Source organism: Anoplopoma fimbria, chromosome 13 (assembly GCF_027596085.1).
Source record: "Anoplopoma fimbria isolate UVic2021 breed Golden Eagle Sablefish chromosome 13, Afim_UVic_2022, whole genome shotgun sequence".
Lineage (NCBI taxonomy): Eukaryota > Metazoa > Chordata > Actinopteri > Perciformes > Anoplopomatidae > Anoplopoma > Anoplopoma fimbria.
Window position 1 is genome coordinate 21,134,967 of NC_072461.1, and position 25,745 is coordinate 21,160,711.

General features: G+C 39.0%; 1 protein-coding gene across 1 annotated transcript; it reads left to right on the forward strand.

Annotated features, from left to right (window-relative positions):
- The first annotated feature begins 701 nt into the window (after nt 1-701).
- On the forward strand, nt 702-24,752 carry slc4a5a (solute carrier family 4 member 5a). The gene is made up of 24 exons (XM_054611509.1): nt 702-921; nt 2,640-2,769; nt 4,135-4,295; nt 5,290-5,448; nt 5,934-6,029; nt 7,334-7,389; nt 8,884-9,041; nt 9,150-9,237; nt 10,505-10,659; nt 11,003-11,131; nt 11,470-11,644; nt 12,951-13,084; nt 13,809-14,080; nt 15,766-15,800; nt 16,545-16,736; nt 17,776-17,889; nt 18,371-18,532; nt 18,725-18,903; nt 19,069-19,141; nt 19,767-19,835; nt 20,409-20,582; nt 21,120-21,299; nt 21,395-21,453; nt 24,587-24,752. The coding sequence occupies exons 1-24, from the start codon at nt 804-806 to the stop codon at nt 24,750-24,752; spliced, it is 3,234 nt and encodes a 1,077-aa protein (XP_054467484.1). The 5' UTR covers nt 702-803.
- Nucleotides 24,753-25,745: the final 993 nt, after the last annotated feature.

Below are 25,745 nucleotides of genomic sequence, written 5' to 3' on the forward strand. Positions count from 1 at the left end.
AGACAGTTGATTCATAACACTAACTTGTAGGTTCCAATTTGTTCTGGGTGTTTGTGTGGGTGGATGCTGTTAATGGACCGCAAATGAAAAGTGAAGATTGACATGAGATTGTGTATTTTTTTATGAGTCTGTGTTTTGGGTGGTTGGGGAGATGCATATGCTTGTTTGTGTTTTCTGTCTTCACACTGAGCAGCAGGCTCTGTTCTTTTTCAAAACATCCGATATTGGTTTGCGTCTCCCCGTTGTTTAGTAATTCCACATGGGGTTTAGTGTGCAATTAGTTTTAAAGCAACAACTTAATTGCCAGCAGATGATCAAACTCACATCATCCAGGTTTTTGTTGCAAAACAGGGATTTTATGAGCCAAATGCTAAATCACAGGAAAGCTACAGCCCTGAGGAATTATGAATAGACTTGATTTGCTTTTATCTATTTATGAGCAAACATGGTGGGCAATATATTTAATTCAGAGTTTGTTAAAGTTTTTGAAAACTAAAGGAATTAATGAAATATCTAATTAAACAATCTGCCAGTGTTACTCACTGTCAGTCAACTACTTTGAGGCTTGTTTTGGAAAAACTTTGCTCCCATTCTTAAATTAAATCTGTCTTCTACAGGAACCCATATTGGCACTTTAGTTTTGCATTTATATGAGTGCAACCATTTGTATATTAACCATGTAACCATCCAGGAACCGTTCATATTTGTCCCCAGACCATCAGTCCATCTACATAGGTGTCCCAGTGCCTCGGGGATATCGGCGCAAACGCAGGCGAAGGCGCTCTAGTCGTGAGGCGGCTGACATGGACAGGGACAGACACTACAGCCACCACAGACAGCAAGAGCACAACCGCTACGGAGACATAGAGGAAGGAATCCTGGATTCAAACGAGCCGAGTCTCCAAGACATCAACCGCACAAGTAAGTCAGTGGACGGAGAGCCATAAAATGAAATGAGAAGATAATGGAAAGCAAGAACCTCAAATCATTGTGAAGTGAGGCCTGATCAGTTTTCCCCTGGATCTCTATTCCTGTTTCTGTTGTGCTTGAACATTTTGATTGTGTGTCAAACACAGACCTCTAAAGGCAACCAACCTTTTGAGACTAGCCATTAATGTAGTGTCTGAATCTCAATTTAATAGCTTAATCAAATCTGAGAAAAAAAAACCTAATAATGATGTCATATCAGGCTTTAGGAACACTTTTTTTCATAAAACCTGTAGCATGTTGCGTTTCACTATGTGGTTGCTTAGAAGGCAGTAGGAGTCTAACAAAAGACGCTACATGTTGCATTATGGGAATTGTAGGATTGAATGTTTTTGGGTCTTGAATCGTACCAGGAACCAAAAGTCAGTATATCACAGCCTTGGATTTATTAATTTTGACCATTATTTTTAAAATCTGCCTAATACAAGTCAGACAATTTTATGTCTTAAAGTTGTGCATAATATACAACTGTTGTAGAATAAAGGGAAATGAATAGTCTCAAATATTGGGAAGTAAGGCTGCACTCTTGTAGAAACTGTTCCAGTGAAGTCTGGAGTATATAACAAGTTTTTTGCACACAGCTGCCAAGGAGGCTTTTACTTAAAACGAATTGGCACAGACATGATCCAGACTGTGTCATGTATTACAATTTTGTTGCACTCTTCCACCTCATGCTTTTTATTTGATTTTGTTTCCTTCGGGCAGTTTTAACATCGAACAGCAGGAGTTTGAGACATGGCCTGAGACTGTGTAGCCTTTGTTTCAGGTTGGAGTAATGACTAGTCTGTCAGAACACTTCTGCTTTGGCTTTCAAAGACTTGTCCTGGGAAGGTTGTCAACCTTGCTAAATCAATATAGTGCAAGCAGTGGCAAGTGCAGCAGAGGTGTTTACTTTGTCTGGACTGTATCAACACTAAACTATAGTATTTTGGAATGTGTTAGTGCATGAATATCAATAATGCATATAGTGCCATTACCAGGAGGAGGTAAATATCAGTGACAATAAAGATGTACAAGACAACAAGAGAAAATGGTGCCCTGTATGGGGGAAATAAACAACTTGAATAGCAATGGAAGGAAAATGAATTCTACATCAAACATGTTTTTTGAAAGGTGTAAGTGGTCATGAATGTTGTATTTCGGTGATCTTTTCCTCTTGTCATTCAGATAATACAACATATAAGTAGAATGTATAGTTCGTTCAATATAATTGACCCACCAGCTCATTACCCTGCAGCATCCCTAATGAACATTGGGTCCTATTTAACCTCTATACAATAACAAAATGGATTTTAAATACGGTAGATTCATAATTGAATACCTATCTGGTAGAAATGTGGGATATGGATGTACGATTCAATACTGAAATCATTACTGCTAGTGCTGCAGAGAAAATACATGGAATGACATAAAACAGCTGGTTGAAAACAAGGTGTAATTGAAAATATTTATAGTTAAAACGTCTGTGTCTATTAATTCAGATTTGAGATCACTATTTACAATAATAAATTAAAGGTTAGTTTGATTTGACCTCTCGCAAAGGAAAAGGGTCATCATGTTCGTCTCATAGAAAGGCTGTAGGCTCATCTTTTTTAATATTATGTTTAATGATAGTATAAGATGTAAAAAAAAAACATTCTTTCATTACAAAGTGTCTCCAGCGGCAGAGCGGTTACGTTACATCCTGAATGAAGATGATGACATGCCCACGCCAACGCTCTTCACTGAGATGGACACTTTACAGCGAGAAGGAGACGAGCTGGAGTGGAAGGAGTCGGCCAGGTGGATGACTATACTCACAAACACGTGCACAATCAGATTCAGACACAGTCATGCTTCTAGAACTCAAAAATACAATTGCGTTTGTATGTTGTTACTTTGCTTTCGCTAAAATATTCTGTAATCTGATGTATGTCCACTTGACAAATGATGCAGCCTGTCCAAAAAACACATCAGTGTCCAGCAAACTATGTTCACATCATGACATGACGGAAAAATCAGGAAAGCATCCCGACATTCCAAAAGGAAGGCACAACGAGGAAAGAGATATTTAAAGGTCTTAAATATGGTTGGCTAAATCATTAATTGAGCTAACATGTTTCAACCACTGTAGGTCTTCGTTGTTTGTTAAATGCCCTGACGAAGACCTACAATGCTTAAAACATGTTGTCTATAGTAATGATTTAGCCACAATTATAAAGGCTTTAAATATATCCTTCCTCGTTGTTCTGATTTTGGAGATTTATTTCCCCCAATTTGCAAGAGCATCTGCCACGTTTTTGATCTACGGTTGAGTACACAGAACCAGCAGTTATCTCTCCCTCACAGGCTGTTGAAACTTGTTGACTAGTTCATTCATTCATTCATTTTCCGTAACCTGCTTATCCAGTTAACGGTCGCAGGGGTGCTGGAGTCGATCTCAGCTGTCAATGGGCGAAGGCAGGGTACACCCTGGACAGGTCGCCAGTCTGGCTTGTTGACTAGTATTCAAATTAAAATGCGATATAGATTATCAATACCCCGTCCACGTATTGTGTTCACTCAGTGGCATGTAATACTAAGGCAATTTAATGCAAGAGGGCATTCATTACTGTCATTAGCTTCACCTGTGTTTTATATATATAAATACAAATTCTATTCGTAAAGAAACTGCTTTGATAAATAGTTTGGATGACATTTGATGTTTGAAAAATGGAAATTAAGGTCAAGGTTAACTCAGTTAATAGTTACTTTGCACACTCAACCAACAATATAGGAAGCACTGTCAACTTTCTATTGCGCAGCCTACTCAAAATGGATTTTGGTTTAAGTGAATGCAAAATTAACTCTCAGAACACATAAGCCAAAATGAAAATAATTGGCATTGTCAGACTGTGAAGAGTTCAAAATTTCAGAAATGTATACAAATAAATCAGTAGCAGCAACAGTTTTCCTCTATGAGTGAACTGAGGTCACTGCTCTCCTCCACAAACACCCTTCTGCTTCGTATTCATACAGTTTCATGCCTGGGAGCTGCAAGCTCAAACCAAAGACATCTTCTGAGTAATGGGCACCACCAGCAGAGCTGAGACGCTGAGCTCAATGAAATCTCGACAGTTGTGCATTCTTCACTTGTTCCTTCTCTCTGTGTGGTTTTGCTGCCTTCAGGTGGGTAAAGTTCGAAGAGAAGGTGGAAGAGGGAGGGGAGAGGTGGAGTAAACCACACGTGTCCACGCTGTCCCTGCATAGTCTTTTTGAGCTCAGGACGTGTCTCCAGACGGGAACGGTGCTGCTGGACCTGGAAGGCTACTCACTGCCGCAGATAATTGGTGAGATGTTTGAAGATGTGTCAGCTTGTAACATAACGTTAGCTGATATCTTGTTAGCAAACCAAACCCTCCCCTAGTTATGTGCTGAACTGCACAGAAAGACAGCTGTTTTATAGTTTTTCCCAAAGCTAAATTGTTTCAATGCACCAGAAGTTTAGCTCCCTCCAAAAACCCATGAGTGCAACAAAGTATTGTGTTGCCGCCTCAGGCTCAGGCCCCGACTCCAAAATGGGACTACTTGTGATAATTAAGCAGAGGTGTAAGCATTATTATATATGTTACTGTATTCTATATGAAACTCTGGTTTAGAGTATTCACAACCTACTAAACTAGGGACCAATTTGAGGTAATCCTCATAGTATTCTAAAGATAGTTTAATCTAAATAGTAGTCTACCTCAGGTATCAGGTTATGGTTTGCTACTGTATGTATATCCTTACCATAACAACCTCTTTTAACTTTCCCTGTTTACAATTGCGTGACACAGTTGCCGAATCGAGCTTTTCCCGCTTTCCCTATACTAATTCTTGTTATTGTCTTTTCTTTTAGAAATTCCTTTTTGCTGTGGGCAATTTTTCAGCAAATCATGTATTATATTCAAATGATTATACACAGAAAATTCTTCATTCTTTCATCAGAAATGCACAAACACTGTCTATTGCTCTTATGGAGCCTGGGGTATCAGCATTACCCAATGATATAAAAATCAACCAGCACAGTCGTTCTTTAAATTAAACACCAAACGTTGCTTTAGTGCTATTAAAACTCTTGTAGTCTGACACTATCACAGGATGTTGTATATATGCTGTGAATATATTAAAGGGCATTTGCATGATGTTTGGAGGCAATTTTTATAGTTTTACGAAATGTACTCAGTTACGAACTGCTCAATACTGTGTTAAATTGAGGTCAATTACATGTGCTTTACACAATACCAGCAGGATTTTATACATGTTTATACTCTCAATGCAAAATTTTCATGTGTCCATTTACAGATGACATCATTGAGAGACAGATAGAGGAAGGCATGATATCTCCTGAACTAAGAGATCAAATCAGTTTTGTCCTGCTGAGGAAACATCGACACCAGACCAAGAAGCCAATCCACCGCTCGCTAGCCGACATTGGAAAGTCCAGCTCTTCCAGCAGTGAGTGTCCAGTTCTGTAGCTATTGGAAATGATCATCTAGCTTTATCTAACAGAAAAAAAATACATTATGGGACCACTATTTCTATGATTAATAATATCACATACAATGTTGCACAGCATGTATAACGACATGCATCCCATTAAATAACACTCTGTGTGCCTGATATATAGCAATATCTTTTCTTTATCAATGATTACTCCACTCTGGGACCATGTATAATTTTGCACCCTCTGAGAAATGTATTATGCATATATGGGACTCACTTGGTAAATGAATGAACGCACTCCTGCAGTCAACAAGGCTCATATCCTCCACGAGGGATGCATTAATGTTTAATGAGTTAATTACCGCTGTAGCATTTCCTCATCTCATCCGGGCAGGACACCTACTGCTAGACAAATCATAAAGCATCACCCCCCATCCCTCTGTTACTGTTTGTGTCTGTTTCTGTTTCCTTTCCCTTGCCAGATCGTAATGTAGGGCCCCGAGGTGGTCCAGGGACAGGTCCAGGGCCAGTAGCTAACTTTAATCGCTCCACAGAGGACCTCCGAATGAAACAGCAGTCTGCCAACTATGGTCGCCTGCGTGAGTGTTTGTGGTTTGCATGCATGACTGTGCATTATGGTTAGATACATCTCTGTCTCTCTTACTCAGTCTGTTTTGTTTAAGGTTTAACAGGTTAGGTTTTGATTCATGAATAGTCAGGGTTAATTAAAATATCTTAAAAATCAGGAGAAAACTACTGAAACTGCATAAAATCAGCAGCATTTGACAGCAGCATAGATACTGTGGACTTCTACACAGTGACTCTTTCACTTCACAATCATATATTTATACTGAATAACTGTAATCAGGAACAAACCTCAGTCATGTCAGCAGGGGTGTGCACTTGGGGGGTACCTGATACCTCAGGAGTCTACCTCACGTATCAGGTACCCCCCCTAAAATATAATTGACCCGCTGGTGCCCTCCTGATGCCATTGTAAGACCACCTGTATTATGGCACAGGGCACTGCCCAAGAGCCTGAAAGTCGTGGACAATGTTTTCGAATCCAATTTTCAACGCCATATTTATTTCTAATCCAATTTTCTGATTTCCCATGGTTCACCCCTGACTGGTTCTTGGTCTCCCCTGTGCCACCTCATTTTAAAAAAATACTTAAATTGCCCCTGCTCGTCAGAGAGGAATGGCTTTCACTGCCTCAAAAACAAATCTACCTACTTACTTACTCAAAGGCCAGTGTCAGCCATATTGATCTGTAATTCATGATGAGAAAGCTGGACTCAATTCCTTCACACATGAACAAACATTTGTTTACTGACCCCAATTTAAGAGTTATCAAAGTCCTCAAATGTACATACTTCTCACCATCTTTGGGGTAAAATAACATATTTTAAGTATCAAGTCATGGATTGGCATCTCAACAATTTAGTGTAATAAAACAGTTTGGATTGACCTGGATTGTTCTGGAGCTTTTTCATTTTTTATCAAGCATTTAAAAAAATAAGCAGTTGATTTATGCATCAACTTGTTTACTGCATTAGAGCAACCAATTTCACACAATATAAAATTTTTATAACTTTTCATCTGGATGCATTTCTCCAGAACTTCTAAGTCGTATATTGTCTTACATATCATTCCCAATGTGGTTAAGATGAAAAAGGGGAGAAGTAGTTCAAAAAATGTGTCTGTATCTTTTGTCTTATTGCTTTACCTTGCTCTTTCTTTGTCATAAATGGTAACTGTAAGTGCTTGTATTGTTATTGTAGACTATAGCTGTATTGTGTAGCTCTTTTTACTGTTAACAATGTGGGTTTATAAATTATCTAAAATATATTGCATGTAATTAAGATGTTATAACTGTTGTTGTTGTTGTTTTGAACTCCAGGTCACGCCCAGAGTAGGAGTATGAATGATATTGCAGATACTCCCAGCACAGACCAGGTGACGAATTTATGACTTTATGTATCGTAGTAACACATAAAAGAGTGATATGATATAACAAACAATCGTTTGAGTTAACAACCTCAAAATCAACAATTACTCAGAGCAAGTGTGTTTTACATTTGCCGGGTATTGGCCTTATCATTACATTTTTGTTTTATCTTTTATAATAGCAAAAAAAAAAATAGAAAATGAGATAGCATCAAAGCTATCTCATTTTCCACTTTGTGGCTTTTCATTATTGTAGAGATTACCTACCTTGTGTCTCAGTAAGGCATTAATGTTGGGTTGAATTGATGTTTCAGCAGAGAGGCGAAAACCAGCTCACTCCTAAGTCTCATCAATCTTTCATTGCTGTTGCTGTTGAAGTTGACAGCTAGTGATAGAGGAAGCATGCAGGCACATAACTCACTCATTTGTGTGGCCGATGCTATAATATGGCTTAAACCCAGTGACACATGCTTGGACCGCGGCAAGGGCGTGCTGTTATTGCTTGGATTAAGCTACCAAGGACAGGTCAGGATTAAGTGTCATTCACAGCGATGATTAATGTTCAAAAACGAATGAATGAGAATTTGTTATTTGTTGTTGCAACTATGGCGACGAGCACTTGTTGTCCAGTTCTAAGTAACCCAGTTTTGAGTGGTTGGCTGGATGTTCAAATTGTATTTACAGGCCTTCAGTGTGTCACATGTGACAATGGACAAGTGCTAGTTTGTTACTGCATGTGTGTATGTGTCAATATTGAACTGGCGTTAGGAAAAACATGGATCTCGTTGTCCAGTCCGCGTGCTTGGCCTTCACATGCAGCCACAGATTTGGGCTGTGTGTTATTGGCAAGGCTCTTCATCACTGAGTGTTATTGTGCTGCCATCCAATATCCTGCCACACCTTTACATGCAATCAGACAGGTCAGGTTAGCTTGCCAACCCTCTTTCAGTCTTTTGCCTCTCGGAATACTGCTGTTCAATGCTAGTGGATAACACAGGGTTGTTATCTTGCAAATGTCTGCCTATTTAACGACACCCTCCCAGGACTCACTGCCAGGTTTAGAGAGACTGTTAGTAACAAATGATAAACATGACTTGAACTTTAATTATCAATGTGGGCAGATCCAGTCATTGCTGCCGCAAAATACGGCTGAAACAAATAATTATTTTTACTATCAATTTATTTGCTGTTTGTTTTCTTATGTTTTTCCTATAAAATGTCAGAAAATAATGAAAAGTCAGTGCACTCACTTTACTATCACATGTGACAATGAAAAACAGCAAATGCTCACATTTTAAAAGCTATGATCAGGGAATGTTTGCCAATTTGGCTTAGAAAGTGACTGAAACAATTACTTGATTATCTAAATAGTTTGCAGTAATGATACAGTTAAATTGTTTCAGAAAAAAGTAATAGATATAGGTGAAAAATGTTTCAGTGTGAAACCTGTACTGATAAAAGCTGTCTTAACATGTTCTCTCTTTGTCTCTCCACTTTTTTTAGCTAAAAAATAAATTTATGAAGAAAATTCCAAGAGATGCAGAGGCATCCAACGTCTTGGTGGGAGAAGTGGATTTTCTAAACAAACCCTTTGTAGCCTTTGTCCGCCTGGCCCAGGCTACAACACTAGGAGGTCTCACCGAGGTCCCTGTCCCCACCAGGTGAACTGATCTGCAGCCTTTTGCCTCTTCACCTTCACACAACAAAGGCCTTTTCAGAGTCACCTGCCACTTAAGCACATGCCTAACGCTTGTCTCCTTACCAAACAGATTCCTGTTTATTCTCTTGGGACCCCAAGGAAAAGCCAAGTCGTATAATGAGATTGGCCGAGCCATAGCAACCCTAATGGTGGATGATGTAAGTGTCATTGTGTATTGAAATATGTATTTTTCCATGACATGCCTTCTTTATTAGACAGCACATGCTGATGATGTAGCTGTCTCACTAAACCTGTAGGAACAGAACCTGTCATTAACTGTACTGGAGTTGAAATTAAAATGTATGTGACATGTGTTTAAATTGCATCTGGAAGTGATGCTGATTGTTAAGCATCAGTTAGGAGCAGGTCTTCAATTGGAATAATGAGTCACCCACGGCTTGTTAATGTGAGTGTGTATTTAAATTACAGATGCAAGTGGTAAAGAAATAATAGGCTGTTATTTTAGATTGCCACAGTTTTGCACAAAAATAGTATGTTCACCTGCCACAATCAAACACTGACTGTATGGTTAGTGGTTAGTGATCTCAGGTTGGCCCCAATAGTAATGTGGAATCCTAATAGGAGCTAAAGGGGTTTAAACTGAGAACATGGTATACCTGCTAAGCATGTCAACATTGTCATTGTGATTGTGTTAGCATTTGCTTTTTGCTCAAGTACAACCTCACATAGCTACTCTTGTTTGTTGTTTTAACATGTATGTATTCTAATGCCTCCTCATCTATCAAATGACAAAATGCTCACTGGGTTTATTTGTAAAAACAAAATCACAATTAATGGGTTCATTAAGCGCCCATACAGTAACACAAACATTGTCTGATTCTCATATGCAGTTATTAGCTGGATTTAAGTAATTCTAGAAACTCAGCAACAAAGACTCAAACACACTCATTGATTTTTCTAAAGACCAGAATCAATAAGCTGTTTATGTTGGAGTCTGTGAAGGTACCACATACCACTCTTGGGGGAAAAAATAAAACTGTCTTCCCAATGCTGCAGATACCTGCTGCTTTTAATTTAAAAAGTTTTACTCTGATGTTTAGTTTGTGCTCTAATTTTGATTTACTGTCCTAATGACCTGCTGTCTGTGCAGCATGCAGTGACCATTTAGAAAATCTGGAACTGGACAAATACCCTAGATGCCAATTAGACTCAATCCTTTGATTATGCTCTTTTGCACTTGGCTCACAGTGTTCCTAGGGCATGATTAGTCACTGACTGACAGTGTTTTTTTAAAGTAATCCAACTGAGGTCCAAATGTCGATATAGCTTCCATGGTTTATGTTCAACTCTCTAAAGGCCATCAGAGAGGATATTATTAGAGCACTACATATACTGATCACTATCACCGTGATATAAGCTAATTGAAATGGTGAAATCCTCTCCCTTTATCTCTCTGTCTCCCAGCTCTTCAGCGATGTAGCTTACAAGGCCAGAGATCGTGAGGACCTCATCGCAGGCATAGATGAGTTTTTGGATGAGGTGATTGTGCTGCCGCCTGGAGAATGGGATCCCAAAATTCGCATTGAGCCGCCCAAGAAAGTCCCCACGGCTGACAAAAGGTTGGAGTTTTTACTATCCATATCAGCAATGCACTTAAGCTCTCAGCATCTTTGTCTGAGGCACAATGAGTTTTATGCCTACAACAGTTGTACAAAGTCAAACCTTCACTGAAATCAACTTGTTTTGTCAAAGATTTAGACGGTAGCTAAATAAATTAATCCCTGAATGAAGTTTTATGCAGGGAGCAATAACGTCTTTGAGTAAGCAAGCACCAGCCAAAGCTTGCAGGGGTGAAAACAGCACTGATAACATCATGGAGTAGCCTTTTAATAAACATACATGAATGAATTGATTCCCCCCCGTTATTTATTCCCATCTGTGTCCTGTGTATCTTTTCTGCAGGAAGTCAGTGTTTTCCTTAAACGAGCTGGGTCAGATGAACGGTACAGCTGGAGGAGGAGGAGGCCTGTCTGAGGATGAAGAGATGCCACCGCAACATGAGCTTGGAGAGGAGCTGGCATTCACTGGACGGTAGGTAGTCCAGGCCACATGGTAAGCTGCTTAGAGGCTTGGCTCAAGCTTAACCTGACTCTGGCATATGGAAATTCAATTTGAATGTGAGTTAATCAAAATTTGGCAAAGCGTAGTAATTGTTTGGGCTCGCCAAAAGAGACAGACGCTCCTTAATAAGCACTTTATTTGAGGATACAAAGCACAATTTGGGTCTGTGCAGCAGTGCTGGACTTCCAGTTTCAGTGCTGTGCCTAAAATAACAGAACTAACAAACCAAACGTGATTTAATCTGGATCTAATGCAGTAATACTTTTTTATTTAGAATCCTAACCAGTGTGGTTTTCCGTGTACATTAGCTTCTGTGGTGGTCTGTACCTGGACATAAAGCGGAAATTGCCATGGCTGCCTAGTGATATCTATGAGGGTTTCCACATTCAGTCCATCTCCGCAGTGCTCTTCATCTACTTGGGCTGCATCACCAACGCCATCACCTTCGGTGGTCTACTAGGAGATGCTACCGACAACTACCAGGTAAACAGAATGAGAGTGACAAACTTCAGAAACCTGCCAGTTATGTTTTCTTGTATGGGAGCAGTCACTTCCTGTAGTCTTATGGTCAATTTGAGGTTGCCAGGCATACAGCAGAGACTTCAGGAAGTCATTGCTCCTAAGAAGACAAGCATATAACCCACCATAAATCCAGAGGTTGTCCTTTCTAACAAATGATATAAAAAAAAGTTATTTGTGAGTTTGGTATGTGCTGGTAGGCTGTTTCTCTTACCATTGGACAGAGCCAGGCTGGTCATTTCCCGTTGCTTCCAGTTGTTGCGCTAAGCTAATCAGCTGCTCCACAGCTTCTTATTTTTTGTACAGATATGAGAGGGGTGATGATGTTCTCATGTAATTGTCACCAAGAAAGCAAAAAAGCATAAATTACAAAATTTCAAACTATTCCTTTAATCAAAAAACATAAAATCCAGCTACAGCAGCAACTATTTGAATACATATTAGTTATGCATGCATGATCCTTGATACTAAGTCTGATTGTCCATGACCCATATAGGTGTCCAGTGCCAAAGCATGCCTAGACAATATTGCTGTAGCAAACAGGCAAATAGCAGCCCTAGATTAAAATCCACTGGTGTTAGTTTAGGACGTTTAATTTGTGTCATATTTATCAGGTTATATAAAATATATTCACGGTCTTAACCTACGCACTGTTTTCCTATTTTTTTTTTATTTGTGCTGAATTAAAACTATCTTCTTCAGCATTTCAGTCATCTAAATGTGTTTGCATATTTGAACAATTGAGAAAACCTACGAGACATCATCATTCGTTTACTTTAAACTTCTCAGTCATAAAACAGTGATACTGTTAACTCTTTAATATGAACTACCCTTTGCCAGAGAGTATCTGGCTTCATAAATATGCCTAAGGCTCCACTGCACTGCGAGGTCAGAGTATTTTTAGGTCATTGTGGTTTTGCATCAAACCAGGTCTCCCTTTTTCTATTCCCACATCAATATCTTTGCACTAATACAAGCAATAACACACTCACACACACAGATGCACACAGGAATCACTTCAGATAAGTGCTTTGACTGGCACTCGTTCACTCCTCTCCCTGTCAAGCTGAAATAAAACATCTTGTTTAATGTCTGACGCACTAACACACGGCAGCCACTTCCATCTCACGCCCCTTTTTTTTTCAAATCAGTCCCAACCATTCCAGCTATTTTCAGCAGCACTTTCATTTCCCACCAATTTGGTCTGGGAGTCTAATTCCACAACAACGTGTATATTAACCCCCCTCCCTTTCTCTTCTCCTTCCAACAGGGTGTGATGGAGAGTTTCCTGGGAACAGCTCTGGCTGGCTCTGTCTTCTGTCTCTTCAGTGGTCAGCCCCTCATCATCCTCAGCTCCACTGGACCCATCCTCATCTTTGAAAAGCTCCTGTTTGAATTCAGCAAGTGAGCGTCTTGAGAGCCAAATGATCTTGCAGTAGACAGACAAAGTGGGAATACAGAGTACTGTAGACCCCCTTCTTGGTGTCATTCAGAGGATTATGAGATAATCCCATTATAAAGAAAAAAGCAACTGAATCTCCTGCTCTTCAATGTATGACCCCTCTTCATGATAATGATATGATATGAACATATGTAGTGGTTGTCAAAGTCTAGACACAACAGTTTTTCTAGCTTTTATTCCATTAAGGCTTATATCTAAAACACATTCACTGGTGGTCTGTATTGCTAGTAGAACAAAAAACAAAGTTGATTTCACCTTAAATTTATGTCTACATTATCTAGAGGGTTTAGATCTTTGAAGGCAATTAAAAGAAGAAACTTTTCACAGTTTTCACATATATTATTTATTTATTTATATATTTTCATCAGCAATGATTTAGTCCTGCCACACTGTTGTGTAATGAAACTCATCCTAGCACATAAACTGCTAACCATGTGAGTGTATAATGTCATATGGCCAATCTAATTTCCAAATGCAATGAGCATTCTGATTGGTCAAATGTCAGACTTGTTGTAATGGTAACTGCATCTTTTCCGTGGTTTTATGTTAAAAATACATATGACAGATTTGCAGAAGACTAGCATTGGATATGTTTGTGTTGGTTGTATACATGAATTTCCTTCAACAATGCATTCACCATGCTTCTCTGACTTCTCACTCCCAAAGGAACAACGACATAGATTACATGGAGCTGCGTCTGTGGATCGGCATGCACTCCTGCCTGCAGTGTTTCATCCTGGTAGCCACGGATGCCAGTTACATTATTAAATACATGACACGCTTCACCGAGGAAGGCTTCTCCAGCCTCATCTCCTTCATCTTCATCTCTGATGCTATTAAGAAGATGGTGGGCTCCTTCAAATATTACCCCATCAACACCGACTTTAAGCCTGACCAAGTCACCACCTACAAGTGTGAATGCCTGGCTCCAGACCTGAGTGAGTTCACCCCTCGGCTCAGGGAGATACGGGGGTCTTATCCGGAAAGTTGGCTGTGTGGCTACAAGTGGCTCTTTTTGGCCTCAGTAGTCTGATTCATTCATTTATTTATTTTATGGGACAGAGTATGTTAATGAACATACAATGCACCTTTAGCATCTGTATGAGATGCTTCAGGCTTTCAACCAACTCCAATGTAAACCCATCCACGTCAGTATTAGACGGCCAAAGCATGAGAGGTAGTATAAAGAGTCAGAAAGTCCACATATGAAGGGCGAGAGGGGAGGATGGATGTCTCAAACAAACATGGGACTTTCACTCAGAAGCCCTGTGTGAAACCAAGTCAGTCGAGTTGGGAGTGAGAATGTTTTTTGTCATGACATTAAAGTCTAGTTATCGGAGAGTGTGGGATTTTTTTTTTCATTTTCAAGCTGCACGAAACAGACATTTTATCTTAAACAACATTTATCATATCAGCCTAAGTATCAATGTAGTGCTGCACGTTGGTAGCCTTCCTTTTTCAAATCAAATTCTGCCGCCAATTACATACTAATTACTACTAACCAGAGCATACCCTAAGTTTATGAATTAATTTCCTGCCACTTTGCTAAACTATAATATTAACTTAAAGAGACATTTGAGATCCATCACAGTGAGAACAAATGAGGCAATGTATATTTTCCCCTTCCACTTGGGTGAAACAGTTGCAAGCAGAAGCTGCTTTGAAAACTGTCCCTTGTGGTGCATTCGAGATGAAGAGTGAATAGTCATAAGCAGAATGGCAAACCGTTGACAAAATGACAAACATCTTTTTCCCAATTATTCATGTTTAGTCATTGCTCTGGTTATGAGTTCATCATCAAACAGGTGCATTTTACAGCCATTTTAGGAAATCATTTTAGGTGATGTTAGATTAAAGAAAAAAATCTAAAATCAATTCATTGTTTTTCTAGTATAAGTATAAATACATTTTTGCATGTATCTGTGGTTACTGTTGGCCAGGAAAATATACAATACATAACTTGCTTGTATGCCGGCTAATAAGTAACACAAAATGGCAGTACAGAAATGCCAAGTATATGTTTAAGCTAGTGTAGAAACAGTTTCACCATTACATAGTTTGTCCAACAGAGAACTCTCACTGAGACTTTTTCAACAATAAAATGAAATGTACCTTTTCAGTACAGATTCTTTAATAGCCAATAGAAAGGGTCCTTTAAAAAAATATTGTATTTGTGTTTATGTAACATTTTGTATTTTTAACTTGAACTATTTCTCTTGGGGTTGCATGGCTTAATGGAAATCTAATTTAAATGAGATTCCTTCATTGTACCAATTCACAGATGTTTGCTTATCTGTTTACTATATTTGAAAATGGCAGTGATTTGCAGTCATTTTTGTAAACATTGATTTCTGTCACTGATTTGTCTCTTGTTTGTTTTCGCCATGCACAAACAATTTGGCTGCCGTCTCTTGGAAGTGAGTACCTCTCTGTTTGTCTGCACGAGCCTCATAGTGCTCTCTGCAATGTCCAGCCACTGGATTCTCATTGTGATTTTCTTTTTCTTCTCTTCCTTTTGTCTCCCTCCTCACCCCCTCTTCATTTGCTGTCTTATTCCCTTCCTGTCTCTGCATGTCCCTCTCCCATTCATGAACAGTGGCTGCAATGATCTTCAATGGTTTAGTTCCAATACCAGATAACAGCTCTAGTGTCTCTGGGGTAAGTACTTGTTTTCAATCCATTTTCAATTTGTTGCCTCTATATTCAACCCTGTCTCCTACAAAAATATGTTCCAATACAACTAAACTGCACACTCAATTACCTTTCGAGGGAAACACATTTTCTTCTTGATGAAAATGATGCAGTTAAAAACTGTTTCAAACACGTGGTTAACAAACAAAACAAAACAAAAAACAGCTACAAAACTACTTAGTTGGTTTTGGCTTAAAATGCTTACTAAATTTAAACAAAACAAAACCAAAGAACGCAACAAAAGTACTTGGTTATGTTTAGGCAACACAAGTACTTAGTTCACACAGGGTACAGACAGCAGTCTCCTGGGTTAAAGCCCTGTGTTTTATGGTCCATCAATCACCCGACCTCATCCTTACGACCTCTTCCTTTCCTTAAGAAATTTGGACAAATTGGAAACTTATTTGTGATTTGTCAAAAATAAACGTTATCCACAACAAAATATGTTTCCCCATTTGATAGCAATGTTAGAAAATATTTAACTGTTTTGTTTACAGCCAAACCAAGTATTATCAATATTGCTTTATTGTCCTCTTTCTCTCCTTTGTTTGTTTCTCTCATGTAACCCATCATCTTGTCTTACTCTGGATTACAACTTCACATCTGTAATGACAATTTTCGGTGTTTACATTTTCCTTTACATCTGTGTCAAAACGCTTCACTCTTTTTCATCCTCTCCTGTCTCCCCACCACTGCCACCCACCCTCCCAGTTGAATGTGACAGGTTTGGACTGGAGCCAGCTGAGCAAGAAGGAGTGTCTTAAGTACGGAGGCTCTCTGGTTGGAAAGTCCTGCAAGTTCGTCCCTGATCTGGCCCTCATGTCCTTCATCCTCTTCTTCGGCACCTATTCCATGACTGTCAGTCTCAAGAAGTTCAAATTCAGTCGCTACTTCCCTACAAAGGTGACAAATAAATCTGTCAGTCTATCTGTGTTTTATAGTTTAAATGAAAAAAAAAAGATTTGCAACATACTATGCAGAATAAGTAAGAGGAGTCTAGTTCAATTTAAACTGGACTCATCGCCTTAATGCACTTTAGTGTTCCAAGTTGGACTCACTAAATCCCCTCGGCTGCACAAACTTTATAAGGCTGCCTTTTCAGCTCCATTTGTGGTCAAATTTGATTCACAAAAACCTTTAAAAAAACAAAATCAAGAAATCAAAAAAGAATAAAACGTCAAATTTCTCAGTAAACTGGCAAGTCATGATGATGATATTATGAACTACAGAATATTCATTTTGCATGATGTTTATGTTCATGATGTTATTTATTTATTTGTTTTAGTTGACTTTAGTAGCAGCTGTTTGTATGAGTGACTCTTGCAAAAGGCCCACTGTGAGCATCCTTCAGGTTAAATAAACTAATTCAATTGTAAAGTGTTCCATTCGTGTTTGCTAGCTTGCAGTCTTTTTCTACAATGCCTTTGTTGGTCTATAGCTGTGCTTAGTTGCCGTAAATGCCACCAACTGTCGATCAGTTGAATAGCAGGAATGTGTAATGTGCTTGTGTGTGCAAGTGCATGATACGAACATAAAAAACCTTGCTCAATAGCACTACTAGTGGCCAAAACTACACAATGTACCTTTCATTGAATTTAATGTCAATAATGAACACATAAAAAACATCCTACTGTCTCACTTAAGGTCTGTCTTTAAGTGAGACACTGAACCCCAAGTTGCTTCCCAGACACTTCAAAGCAGCCTACTGCTCCTAAAAAGGCTTACGATGGGTTAAATGCAGAGGTCAAATGTCATGTATGTCCCTCTATGCATATCACTTTTGATAATTAATGTACTTTTTAGCAGCATAGCGACCTGTTGTTGATTGTATAGCTGTGTTTATACAATACCCTCAGACCCAACATACAACTGCTGCTGACATCTGTCCTGTGTGTTCATTTTTCTTTTTTTCTAAATTTGGTTTCTCTCTGTCTGTTGTCAGTTGAGGAAACTCATCAGCGACTTCTCTATCTTCATGTCCATCATGACGTTCGTGGGGCTTGATTTGTTGTTGGGACTCAAAACTCCCAAACTAATTGTCCCAACGGAATTTAAGGTACCTATTTTCAAACTCTTCAAAATAAGATAAAATGTGTTCATAAATTAGCTATATGTATTAGCTGTTCTTACAAAGTTTTTGACAGCACAAACTACAGCAAATCATTGTCGTTCATTTATTTTATTAAGTACTTTCCAAGACTGGATGATCCATGCTATTAAGAAATTGTTTCAAAATGTGAGAAAAACTGTTATATTTTTTCTAGCTGATAACAAGGTGAGAAGATGTATCCCTCTCTTATTTCTGAACATTAAATATGAAGCTGAAGCCAGGAGACAGTTAGATTATCTTATAAGCGCAGGCTCATTCCAAAGAAAAAAAACCAAGCACCTATAAATCTAACTCTCAAACACATGTCTGTCCCAAAATGTTGAATGATTCCATCATAGATACCAATTTCAGTCTAAAAAGTGCATGTACCTCTGTGGAAATGGGATGCTCAGTTGTTGAAACAAAGTGGCCTCTCATCTCCCGCTAGCCAACTCGACCGGGTCGTGGATGGCTGGTGATGCCATTCGGTAAGAACCCGTGGTGGGTTTACTTGGCCAGCTTCGTCCCTGCCCTCCTCGTCACTATCCTCATCTTCATGGACCAGCAGATCAGCGCCGTCATTGTTAACCGCAAGGAGAACAAACTCAAGGTAAGGCATATATATGGATGATACATATCTTTCATATATATCATAAAGGGGTATTGTTGCTTGTTTTTACCTCTGATGTGTTGCACTTTGTTTGATTGAATTCATTTATCGATAAAATGTATTTATAAAAGAAAAAAACATCCAAGCCAGTGTAACATTCAAATGACAAAACAATTCAAATTTCCCTGGCAGAAAGGCTGTGGATACCACTTGGATCTGTTCTGGGTGGGCGTCCTTATGGCCGTCTGCTCTTTCCTGGGTCTGCCCTGGTACGTCGCTGCCACCGTCATCTCCATCGCTCACATCGACTCTCTGAAGATGGAGAGTGCGTCAAGCGCTCCAGGAGAGCAGCCTCAGTTCCTCGGGGTCAGGTTGGTCCTCAATACGATAGAAACGCAGAAATTAAAGGAATACTGTGACTTAATCCCTCGAGGCTGCCACTGGCAATGTCACAGTATGAGAGTTACACTTTGTTAAGTCCTTTGAAATTGAATTGACAGTCTCTTGTGTATATTTCCTCAATGTCCAATATACAGAGAACAAAGAATGACAGGTATTTTGGTGTTTGCCCTCACCGGAGTCTCCATCTTCCTCGCTCCAATACTTAAGGTAGGAAGTAAATGGTGGACGTTTGTTCAGATTTTTTGTGGAGGACTAAAACATCTAAATATAGGTTACTTTTTAACAAATGCTTTCCTGAAAATATACAGCATATATCAACCACAAGAAATGAGTATTACAACATATGTGACAGATTATGTGACACTTAGATTGCAAACATGTGGACTCTATTTAACTAATTATGTAACTGCTGAAGGTGATTGATATCAACTGAGCTTATTTTGAGGCTTTATGACAAAGGGGGTGAACAAATGTTTTATTTATCCCAAACTTTTTTTTATTTCACTTCACTTTGTAGGTCCATAACATAAAATCCAAATAGAAATCAACAAAGTTAATACCTTTTTATTCCAGAAAAATCATCCTGATAAAAACAAAAGGTTTCACCTGCCAAAACTTATTTTCTCCTGCTCACACAGATTAAAGAAAAATAAGTAACTCAGAAAAATGATCATGGCAAAAAAAAAAAAAGAATGATGTTTTTTAGAGTAACTTTGAAAGTTTTGAAAATCGTTTTATTTATTAACACATCAGACTTCTCACTTGCCTAATGTTGTTACTGTCTAAGTTGTGACTGTGATAACATGTTTTCTTGCCTTCTTGATGCCTATAGTTCATTCCCATGCCTGTGCTGTACGGTGTCTTCCTCTACATGGGCGTAGCTTCCCTCAGTGGAATCCAGGTACACTGTGTGCCATCTGTTGATGTTGTTTGTCATAGTAAATTGAGTTATTGTGGCTGGACATCTTACTTATTGCATTTCTGACAGCAGGCGGGAAGCGGCTTATTAAAGCTGCCAAGCAAACAAACAAGCTGGCAGGCAGACGGGATCCGTAGTGTCCTTACACATAAGGGGGAAAAAAAATAGTTATAAGCTTCCAAATTTTGCAAATGTGAAATGGCTAAACAAGAGATATCAAACCCTGGGCTGAAAACATAAAACATATCTGCGGGTGGCTGTACTGAAAGTGTCAGTGAATGCTCCTGATGGCCAGGTGTCTTATTATAAAAAAACAATATCTAGAGTAACAATTTTACACATGCATTGAGATGAGTTAAAAAAACTATATCTTTGGACTCAGTGAGTTTGTGCTGGAGAAGGTGCTCAATGAAAAACTTTTCTCCAATTTGAGGAAGCTGAGCTGTGCCGCATACAAATACTTTGGGATTAATCATTCATGGAGCTCTGCATGTAAGTAAACTGTGCTACCTTTTTCTCCTCCATTTTCCCCCTTTGTCTGATCTTCGTCTACAGTTCTGGGACAGGATTAAGTTGTACATGATGCCGTCCAAGCACCAGCCCGACTTCCCTTACCTCCGTCATGTTCCCCTGAGGAAGGTTCACCTGTTCACACTGGTCCAGATCGCATGCCTCGCTGTGCTCTGGACCCTAAAATCCACCTTCTTGGCCATCATCTTTCCCGTTATGGTATGTGATAAAATGCTCACATTTGCAAACAGCGTTTGATAAACCCTGTGTTGTTGTATCGTGGGTGGAGGAAGAGAGGCAGCTGTCTTTTGTTTAACATGCAGCCTGTGTTATCAGATAATTTGATAGGATTTGGTAACATAACGCATGAAATCAAGTTTCTTTACAAGCATCTGGGATGCATTGAAGATGCTCAGACATGGGCTGCTGCTAAAAAAAAACCACATATCCAGTCCAAGGAGGTAGAGATCTAACCAGCATATTCAAATGAAATATCCATTTCAAAATTGATTGTTCAGATGTTAGTAAATGTAAAGAAACATAACAGAGGCGTCATGTCACTTTTAAGGAGTCTTAACTATTAAAAGAAGAAGTGATCTGATTGCACTGTGTTTAACAGTGATTCATGTTAATGTAATTTAGAAACGCCATCCAGCTTACTCATAATCAGACCATAGCTTGGATATGCAATGAATGTTAATGAGAGTTAAAATTAGGCTTGTGTCGTAGTGAATCTCTTTGTGTTGAACCCTTCAGATTCTTGGTCTGATGGTCGTCAGAAAGATGCTGGACATGGTTTTCTCCCAGCACGACCTGGCCTGGATAGATGACCTCCTTCCTGGGAAGAAGAAGAAGGATGACAATAAGAATAAGGTGAAGGGGAAGGAGAAGGAGAATGACAAGAAGAAGCCCAAACCAGACGACAGTGAGGAGGAGGTGAGGAACTCGAGCTTCTGCTGCCCCCTGCAGTAATGATGGATCATGACACAAGTTTCTGATCATTTGGTTCTCTATTATGTGTTTGTCTGCAGGATAAGTGTCACGCCTACTCCAACCACTCACCCAGCCCAGAGTCAGACTTGGATCGCAGGTACTGTGTCCTCAAACTGCACATCCCCTACAAAGATCTTGTCCATCCTGATGAGGCAGAGTCTCAATGGGGAGGGTACTGCCAGGCTGCTGCCACACACAGTGCTCTTTAACACACACACACACACACACACACACACACACACACACACACACACACACACACACACACACACACACACACACACACACACACACACACACACACACACACACACACAGCCTCCATTACACAGACATAGACAGAAAGCTGTTGTGATCCCGTGTGCTGGGGAAAAGTTTGTCATACACACTAAATGTGCTCAGATTAAAGGGCCAGTTCACACAAATTTAAAAAAAAATGAAACGTACATAGTATAGCTAATTTTAGGTATATCTCAGTCAACCAACTTTTGTGGAATAGAATATTTTGTGAATGTATTATATGTCTAGATATTTAGCGTCTAGGCTCTGACTTAATCACTTGCCACACGGAAACATCAGGCAGAGAGAGGAGGCCAGTGATAATAATTGACCCCCTTGGAAGACGTTAGTGCCTACAGGCAGTAAATGAGCAATCTGTTCTATTTTATAGCCTCAGCTAGTGTATGCTATTTTATTGCATTTTAGTTTTGGTATTTGCTAGTGAGTGAGTGCTACTGCTTTAAAGAAATGACTCCATGCTGCCTATTAACCTAGAGGTTAAAGCGCTCCTCTTGTCACAGTGGTCCTTCACGCACTGCATGTTGAGTACCACTTCCCCAGCTCCCAGCTAAAGCTTTGAATATTAAGCTTTTTCAGGGCGCAATATACATGTTCTGCGTGAAAGTATTCATGACAAATACAATGGTTCAAAAACCTATATTCACGTGCAGATTATTCACACTGAAAAAACAGCCCTTACCTGGTAAGCTGTTTGTGGCAAGATGCACTGCTGTGGAAGTGTTTTTAAATGTCATTGATAAGGCTGTGAGCACCACAAACTAAATTCCGTTCACCTCCATTGTGATCAGGTGGCAGCAGAAATCTATATGACGCATATTAAAAACTAGCAACTTAAACTCAAACTTTCTGCGTGGCTAGATACCACTGCAGGTAAGATTTAATATGTTCTTTGTTCTTGTGGTTTAAATCCTCAAATAGTTACACGATCACAGCAAACACAGATACAGAGGTAGACACTGTACATATGATTGCATTGCATTATATAATGGTGTCTTTTCCCATGAAAAACATACAATTAGCCCACATGAGTTGTGTACTGTGTTGTTAACTTCCAAAGGAATTAATTGTTTTATTACAGGCCATCTAATAAGACAACACCCTTGTTTCTTGCATATTCCTTCATTCATTTATTTTCAGATTTTAAGAACAAATGTAAACAAAACAAAAAGATCACTTTTGTTGGCAGACATGCGCATTTACAATTGAAGACAGATTATTTACATATTACATATGTTATCATAGTCCAGTTTCCCCTCATTGTCATGTTTGAGATCAGTCTCCTCTCCATGCACTTTAAGGCAATGCAGATCACTGTGATGTTATTAACTGCATACTACTGCTGCTACTCTTCCTGTGTCGTGTGCCAAAGCCAAATGTCTTACAGAATGTGCACTGTGCTATACAACTCAGCATATTATATTTCTTCATGGATATGTTTTGTTAGTTTAGATTTTTTCTGAAAGGCAGTTACTTTGAGGTTTAGACCTGACTTGCATGCTGTATACTGTAGTTTGCTCTGTGTCTCAAAGCCATTGGTCAGGGTTCTTCGTTTGGATTCACATATATGGAATTGAAATAGATGATTACAAATAATGTGTGGTATATTAAGCCTGCTGTATATCTAGTACATGTTGAGGATTTATTTTAGGCCGGTTGGTATACAAATGTATAATCATCAACATGCAACAAGCATCATTGTTTTGGTTGTTTCTTTTTCCTCCATGCGATGAATCACTTTAGCAAATCAGTCTGTGATGCTCACACCTGCATGTGAAATGTAGCCTGACCCTAGTTTTAGACTCTCTGAACTACCCTCACCTGGAACTGCAGCAATTACAATGGAGAAGTTTGCATAGAGTGAGCTGGTGAGGCTGTTTCTGGGAACTTTTTCTCAGTATACTAAACCGTTAACCACAAATACTTTGTAAGACCCTGTTTTTTTTTCCTTTGTGGGAGAGTCAGAATTTAATTGTCCTTAATGTCTGCATTGCTTTGAAAGAGGCATGGTTTGGAATTGACTGTGTCATTTATTATTGATTAATATGAATTTGTTTTGCAATATGTTGTTAACTGTGGATTAAGATGAAGAAAATTCCGCTATGTTATTCTCTTTAATGCTTTTATACCTGCCTTGAATGCATTTCTATCACCAAACCTTACAAAACCATCTGTTTTATACAGTTTAAAAAGAAAAGAAAAAGAAACCGCCCTTCAAATAAGGTTCTGCATTCAATCATTTGTTGAAAAATAATGTTACAACAAATACAAATTTGCTTAGAGGTAGAAATCAAAGTCTTGTTGGATGTAAGACTCAAAGTGACATCCGTAGTTTCGTTTTGTGAACTATTGAAGATTTATATAAAAAATTTGCTGATTTAATAAAGTGTAGTAATTTAGTCAAGATATTGTAGGTTACATTTTTCTTTTATCACTAGTTACATTACATTGTCTTGATAATTTAAATGTCCTCCATTTACTTTAGGCATCAGAACTTCCTCAGTATCCTAAAAGAAATACATAAAGTTCATAGGGCATATAGTAGATATGGACCTCTCAAATAGGGTTGGAAAATGTGGTTTGATCTTTGCTCATTGGAATATTAAACATGTCTCTATTGGAGGTTTGCAGAGGGCCACAACAAACTGATTCCCATGTTCATGGTAGAAGTCCTTTCCCAGCCTCAAAGTTACCTTTCCCAGTAACCAGTCCCAGTCTGAACCATAAGGCGTTGTGTGCACAGACAACCACAGCAGCAGCTCATTTCACTCATCGGCCATCTTTCTCCTGCTCATCACTGGCGTGAGCTGCTGTAGTGGGAGTCATGATGCCACATGGCTGAGCTCCTCCACCCTCCCCATTCTCCTCCCTCAGACCCTCACTGTTTTATTGTCCTTGGGTGTGTTTGGTAACTGGAGCTTGCCCTTCCTCAGCATCACCCTCCACCTGAAGATCTCCTGCCCGTCGTCTCCGGCCATGCCTATGGGCCGAGGAATGTCCTGCCCTGTGCCCCAGGTCAAGATCGAGATGGAGTCGGACTACGACTCAGACCTCGACCACCACCGCCCTCGGGACATTAGCAGTGAGACCACGTTATAGAGCTCAAGACTCTACGTCTTGTTGACAGAAGAACGCACAACTCAGTGTGGGCAAACTACTCAATGCAGCCAGTGCTGACCAACGAACAGTACAATGTGGCAGCTGTGAGCTAACTGACTCCTAAACGGACAGACTGGAATGGGACTGATCCAAATAAATGAAATAGGACTGATCCGATCTATGCAGTTTGAGAAGTTTAAGGTTTAGCTTCACATGCTTTTAAACTGGTGCAGTTTTGAAAGATTTGCTTTGAATAATATATTAAATACAACATTTATTTGTTTACTTGTATAATGTAAATAGCTATAATAACAGAGGAAATATTTATTTGTATGTGCTGTATAGGATTATACATTCGATGTGAAAATATTTATCTTTATACATATTAGCTATATATTAATATTGTACAATAAATGTAGTTACTCTAAATCCAAACTAATCTTGAAATTGGTACAATGTCAAAACTTATTGTACAATCATTTATCATCAGTCTGTGTGTACAGGCATTGATTTTGAGGCAAGAAATGTGAAAACAAGCACCATTTTAATAGAACTATATGCTATGAGGATGTAAAGTCTACTTTCTTTTACTATATGGTAGTGTTTGCATATTTGTGTTTTGGTGTTTGCTTGAATATGCTGTAATGTGTCTCTGACCCCAGAGACCCAACTCTCCTTTCCCTGTTTCCCTCCAGTTCAACACTCCATATTGGCACATTTACCTGGAACAAAAAGAAACAACCAAAAACTCCTGATGTTGCTGAAAAGGATAGATTTATTATGCATGAAGTAGCATACCGTTTTATATTTGTGTTTTTACTCTCAAAAACTCTGTATGAAAACATAATTAACTTCCACCACAACACTTCCTGCATATGTCAATAACAAGAAATTGACAGATAGAATTTATGTAATTAAAATGCAGTTATTCCAAAGCATGTGGTTTGTCTTTTGTTGAACACAGTGGCTTAATTACATATCATCCCAAAAGTG

Bases quoted from the DNA above. Each gene is read 5' to 3' on its own strand.
- slc4a5a (XM_054611509.1), top strand. From the start codon at position 804: ATGGACAGGGACAGACACTACAGCCACCACAGACAGCAAGAGCACAAC. The intron at 19,142-19,766 runs GTAGGAAGTAAA...TGATGCCTATAG, and splicing joins TCCTCGCTCCAATACTTAAG to TTCATTCCCATGCCTGTGCT. The intron at 19,836-20,408 runs GTACACTGTGTG...CTTCGTCTACAG, and splicing joins CTTCCCTCAGTGGAATCCAG to TTCTGGGACAGGATTAAGTT.